This window comes from Sitodiplosis mosellana, unplaced genomic scaffold (genome assembly GCF_009176505.1).
Source record: "Sitodiplosis mosellana isolate CC-2019 unplaced genomic scaffold, AAFC_SMos_1.0 Smas_scaffold_54, whole genome shotgun sequence".
Lineage (NCBI taxonomy): Eukaryota > Metazoa > Arthropoda > Insecta > Diptera > Cecidomyiidae > Sitodiplosis > Sitodiplosis mosellana.
In genome coordinates this window covers 333,755-340,175 of record NW_022595296.1, presented here as the reverse complement: position 1 = coordinate 340,175, position 6,421 = coordinate 333,755, and the positions used below count along the sequence as shown (strand labels likewise).

The 6,421-nt window shown below is 34.5% G+C and overlaps 1 protein-coding gene and 1 long non-coding RNA gene across 2 annotated transcripts in view; one reads left to right on the top strand and one right to left on the bottom strand.

Annotated features, from left to right (window-relative positions):
• Positions 1 to 1,210, top strand: part of LOC129570365 (uncharacterized) — a 2,635-nt gene extending 1,425 nt beyond the window's left edge. The window contains exon 5 of the mRNA XM_055449939.1: positions 1,156 to 1,210. Within this exon, the coding sequence (XP_055305914.1) occupies positions 1,156 to 1,210 (55 nt within the window). The remainder of the gene's footprint in view (positions 1 to 1,155) is intronic.
• Positions 1,211 to 3,583: 2,373 nt separating this feature from the next.
• LOC129570397 (uncharacterized) lies at positions 3,584 to 4,010 on the bottom strand. Its single transcript, XR_008688120.1, has 3 exons — positions 3,974 to 4,010; positions 3,801 to 3,898; positions 3,584 to 3,708 (listed from the first exon to the last, which is right to left on the bottom strand). It is a non-coding gene; the product is annotated as an uncharacterized LOC129570397 (long non-coding RNA).
• Positions 4,011 to 6,421: the final 2,411 nt, after the last annotated feature.

The window sequence follows — 6,421 nt, the reverse complement described above, 5'->3', positions numbered from 1 at the left end:
AGATGAATGGAATAATAGAATGGAACGAGTTGAGACGATCAAATAAATGCACACCAGTTGCTTTATAGTTTCGATATCCACACCACAAGTGCTGTTGATTGCATTCTCACATGCATTCAATTCTTCGAATGTCATGGGCCGTTTTCCATTCTCGTCACTTCTATGATATGCATAAGCATAGATCATAAGTTGATCGTAGAAGTCCTTACTAAAAATGAAAACAGTCTATAAGATAATTTCTCTGTTCCAAATAACTCACCAATAAACCTACTCTTGAGGTACTTCAATGTTATGTTCTGCGTAATATTTTTTGACAAATTGTTCAACTCTCTCGGTGTTTGCATTGTTATTGTCATATTTCTGAATGCAAACAGACACTGCTGGAAATGCAATGTCCTTGTTCGGAACAATCGTCTCAACCTTGACAACAACTGGACTGTCGAAGTAGTCATTTAGTATGTACATGGAGACCACAATCATTGCAATAACCGAAGCAATGAGGACGCATATCCAAAATAAGCTTGAAATAGAAAATCATGTTAATTCTTGTGGACTGGTGTCATCGAGCATCACCGTTCAACAATAATAATACTCAAAAATAAAGAACCATGTTGTCTCACCGATCAATCGGTCCATATCGACGATCCAAATATCGGGTGCCATGCAAGCCATTATTCCTTACAAAGTAATTGAAACGACGTGCGAATTTAATGACCATCGTATTATATCGTGTGGTACTACTAGCATTTCTGTCTCGACATGAGTTCGCAAATTTGTCTCGACGCAAGTATTTTGTGGCAAAATAAATGGCTTCAATTATACTGATGAAACTTCATCCGAGAAATAGTGCCGCAGCACCACCGACCAACACTTATATTGGGAGAAAAGAGACACATATTCGAATATTAAAAAGACGATTACGAATCTGAACCATTAATATCACATAGTGATTCAAATAAATTGGAACGCACCAACCAAAAAATGAATACCAAATTTGATATCTCGTTTAAGCCTTGTGCTTGGAATGAAGGGCAAGTAGCGGATGTAGAATACGTGAAACGGAAAAAAAGCCCGTGTGAATGAATATTCGATTGAATTGCATTGTGGCAAACATGAACAGTTTTTGCGTGTCTCTTTCCAACGATTTTTTGATAGGCAAATCCTAAGACAACGTAAAAATCTGTTAAATCTTTATTTGGTTAACAATTGAGGTGGTTTTTCTTACATTCCATTGACGTTGCAAATTGGCCCAGCACCTGCAATTAACCACGTTAAATGGACTATCGTATGATTCAAAGGAAGTAGTCAAGACAAGAACATTCACCAATTTTGTAGAAGAATGGTCGACATCCGCAAAGATTGATTGCTACATCGACGCTGCACTCCATTAAACATAGATTTTGCGTATACTGTCCCAATGGGTAGCTTCGGTCTGTAGTAGTTTCCGAGTCGAATCTACACTTGCGGCTTTCAATGCCAAACATTTTGTGAGTGAATAGAAATAGATTATTACTTTCCTACACGACCATGTCGTGTAAGAAAAGTATTGGGATCGCCCCAGATTTTTCAACGCCGAAAATCTCAAAATCTAGCGTTTTTCTAGGGTCGTAGAGTAGGTGCGTGGTACACTATATGCTGTACGCAAAAACACGGTAAAAATGTCGCTATGTCACAATGTATAAAAAACTGAGTATTGAAATCGCTCTGATATTAAGGTCTGATTAAAAAAAAATGATTCTTTCCTAATTTCAATGCATGGTGAATTGGATTTAATTGGAAATTATATGTTTGGGAGTGTAGAAAAGTACGAATGTGAGGCATCTTGTATTTCTGTGTGTATTGGCACCGTGCATTTATTTCCGACCTTTCATTCACTGAAGCTGAGAGTAAAATAAGGACCTGTTTGCTCCTTTTCGGGCAGCTCATAAAATGTCATTTTAAACAAATGAGGAAAAATCAATTGATTCAAAAAATCATATTTAAAAATGCAAACTTTTTCAACGATAAGAATGGGACATTTGGCGCCTGGAAACATAATTATTTATTTAAAATTGATATCATACTCATTTTGTATTGCCTTGAAGTATTTGAACAGATTCGTGCTTGACCAACATATTCCCGCTTCCGTGACTATGGGGCGAATCAAGTCAATTGATGATGGAATAGAAGTTCCATTTCCCTATTGAAATATTGAAAAGGCGTTAGCAGTTTTGATGATAAAATTACCAAAACCATTCATACGTTATCTTGATAATTGATTAGCTCTTCTCCGTTGATGTGCTTTTGCTGTTGAATTATTGAAAAGACGTTAGAAGTTTCAAGATTGCAGTACCACAACTAATGTACATACATTCAGTGCGATATCGAATATTTCTTCTCCGCTGAGACTTTTGAATAAATCCGTATTCTCAAATTCGTCGATCAAATGGATATTTTCTGCATTCAACGAACCAATCATCTTCATATATGATTGTAGTCACGATAGACTTTTGAGTTGTGATTGATCGAAGCAATATTTTCGGAGTGTCGATAATACTCGTCAATAAAACTCTCGTTTACATAATCTGAACAAATTGTCATCGCTGGCACATTATATGTCCAGTCGCGATAATTTTCTTCCAAAGTTAGAACGAATGGATCACTTATGAATCGTGACACTAGATCGATACAAATGGAAAGCGCAAAATAAGTGAACAACAGAACCAATGCCAGCCAGCCGAATCTGGAATAAAACGAAAAATTAGCATTTTCCACGCAGAAATGGAAAGAAATCTAAACTAAAACCTTTCAAACGCCGTGTAATTCCTGTTGGCAATGTGATTGAATCCATGGAGATTTGTTTCTTCACAAAATTTCCTGAGAAACGAATTTTGTTGTAAATATCGCAAAATTTTCTCCAACTTGGATTTGATCGGTGAGAAAAAACTCAGGAAAAAAACACCGAAATTCATTTTGAAATCTTTTCAAACCTTCAGAAAACAAGTAGAAGTGAACTGAAAACAAAATGCTGATCAAAGTAAACACGTAATTTTATAGCGAACGTGTTTTGAATCAATGAAAATGCAATTAAATTTTTTTCAAATCACATAATAAATGAAGGACACAAATATGGTAGCAACAAATAAAATTTGTGATTTTTTTAATTGGATTTTGAAATGTATCCTTCGGAAATTAAAAAATTGTTTGCCCATTTTAGAAATGGTCTGAGCACTTTAGATTTATCCAATTAACATGGTGTGGCATGTTTACTATGGATTTTATTTCGTAAATTGAATTGTCTAGGCGCCAATTCAATCTTTCGTTGACGAAAGCGAAGGTCATAACTTTTTACCAATGAGTGCAGGATCCTAAACCATGGTCTATTCTGAATTCAGGGCAACCTAAAATATCGCGTGGTACTCCTAGTCTGGCTCTTGTGCCAGAGAAAGAAAAGAAAAACACGCGTCGGAAAAATAAACTAGATTCTGTGCTAATGGAATCCTTAAATGTCAACACCTTTAATGACAATATTCGTCCGTGGACGATCGATTATGTGTTTCACGAATGGATTTTATTAGCTCTTAACTCACCTTATGATATCATTGTTTCAAATACTCTAATTACTCTATTTCAATTCGAGTGACCAGGCTTACATAATGTGAGATAGCAAATTGATCCGTAATACTTGTTATTGTTGTTATCGTTTTATACCCGTGTTAATGATGTATGCTGAATGAATGATAAAAGTATCGAATATCAAAATTTTCGTTGATCAACAAACAAAAGACAATTGAAAGTGTTGAAACAGTCACTGTGCTCACAGCAAACCCACAAATGATGAACTTCGAATAAAACCTCCAGATCCATTCACATTTCTCGTTTGTTTCCACCAAAAATTGGAATGTATCGTCATGTTCATCTGAATTTGAAATTTTTGAGAATTATATTCTTGTCTATTGTAATTAATAAGTAGTTAGGTAGTTAATATACGCACTCTCTTCATAAATCTCCGAAAAACTTTGAAATATATTGAGTACAAGGGGGTAGACACAGTTTTCTAACGTACAAGTTTTGACGAATTTGTCTCATTTTGCACCGAGTAGTTCCGAGTAAATCCATGCATTTTAAATGTAAACTCGAAACTACTCAAAACACTCAGTTGACTTTGACAGTTCTCTGTGTATACTACACAATACACTGAACCAAATGGCACCGAGTAGCATCGAGTAGATTCTAGTATCGCCGAGTGTTTGTTGAGTATGAATTTGTGTCTAACCCTTTGATTGAGTAAGCTATGCCGTGAGAACAATGCGATTATAATCTGATATAAGACTGAACTAGATGCGGCAATAATCGAGATTCCATTGATTTTTAACTCAAGTTAATCGAAGTAAACAACAAAAATATTTTCAAAGGAATATTGTCATTGCAAATTTTTTCTTTCAATTTATATTCATTTCATTTTACATATACTTCATTCCGACTATTATCTTCAACAGTCAACAGTCTTTGAATACAGTTCTCTGAAACGAAAAAAATGAAGAAAAAAATGAAAGTTGAAGTTGTTGGTTTGCTTTTATTTATCATTGTAACAAGTCGTTCCACGTTTGGCGTAAGTGAATTCATGCGTTCTAGAACATTTATTCTATTGTTTTTTTCATTTCAAATATCGTCTTAAATAAATTGTGTGGTTACTATTTGTTCTCGTGGATAAAAAGATAACGAGATAAAATGTTTGATATCTCAAACGATTACCATTCATATTCTTAAATATTTGTTCAACACAGCAACTTACGTACGAAAATATTCACTTTGCGGTGATGGATTCCATGTTTTTGAAAGAAACGTTCGACACGGAAGTATCAAAAGCGTTGGAAAAATCAACCAATCTAGCGGCAGATCCGGCAATGAACTTCGATGTAAGCTTTGTGTCCGCTGTTTTAACCATTACAGATGAGTACTCGTTGAATGTAGTGGGTACCTTAGCTACAGTTTTGTATGATACGTTGAAGGAAGAATATGAAAACAAAGATGCATTGGGCAAAATTATCGAAAAATTAAAGATTCGAGACGATGTACGAGCAGACCTATACAAAAAACACATCACCATTTCGAACATTATCGTCGGTATCAAAAGATTACACAAATATCCTGCCAGACTTTGTGTACAATTGGAAGTTGCAAATAGAGAGATGCTTGAAATTGTTTCGCAATTGTCATCACAAAATTTAAATTACCATTTATTTCCATCCGTCACGAGCCAATTGATTTTAACGATGGCACCAATTGCATTTTTGGCAGCCAAAACAATGCCATATCTCGAAGGTAAAAACAAAATCAATTTAAATCTTAATAAATTATTATTTTTATTTTTTTTTCACAAATTTTGTTCGCGAAGGTGAAAGTGATTTAAACTGTAAAATGAGAGATCTCTTGGAAGACAACTTTCAATTGGTATTGTTACATCGTTATAAAAAAATTGAATTATCAGGAGAATCAACTTCGTTGGAAGATATATACAACATCTTAAATTCATATCAAATGAGAAAATTGGATCGACATGCTGAGCCGAAACATTACCTAATTAGATGCAAAATAAATAATGACTTGCAATATACCATCAAAGACAATTTGGAGTATATCAAAAATAATAAACGCACATCATACACTGGCGACCATTATTGTATCAGTGACTATCATGCCCTTGCGCGAGATCGGTTGGAAGTGCCAATTGCCAGAGCAGTTAATATGTTTGATAAAACATGCAAAAATTTTCGCGGCACAAAAACAGGTGGAAAAAATATTAGCTTAAATGCGGAAAAAAATTGACGAAATTCTTCATAAAGAACTATAATTCAATTCTAATTCCTGATTCTTTGTTTTGTAGGAAAAGGCCGTTTTACCGTCAGCATAGAAGGAGTGTATATGATAGGTTCTGTGTGGTCCACTCTTAAAATATTACAAGTTCGGGTTTTTTTCGATTCTCCTCTTTTGAAGAGAACGGATGCGGTATTCACTTCAGAAATGATCACCGTTTCATACAACAAATGGAAAAAAATTAACAGTGTATATCACTCAGGATTAAAATTAAACGACACCGACTATATCACTATTGACATAATAGACGACTCTGAAAAAATATTATTTCGAAGTCCAAAAATGACAATTTCAAATTTCGTGGAAGAAAGCCATTTCCAATACGGTACAGTTTATGTCGCTCTCAATGCAATTTGGATTGCTGAACATTCCAACGATAACTATGACAAAATATTGACATCGGAAGGTGAAGAATCATCAAGAGATGTATTTGAATCGTGTTCCATTAACTCCAGCGCGGTCAACGAATATTTGAAGGATGCAAAACATTTCAATGATAACAATTTAATCTAATATTTTTATGAGAATTTTAAAAATCGCATTTTCAAGTACAAATAAAAGATTG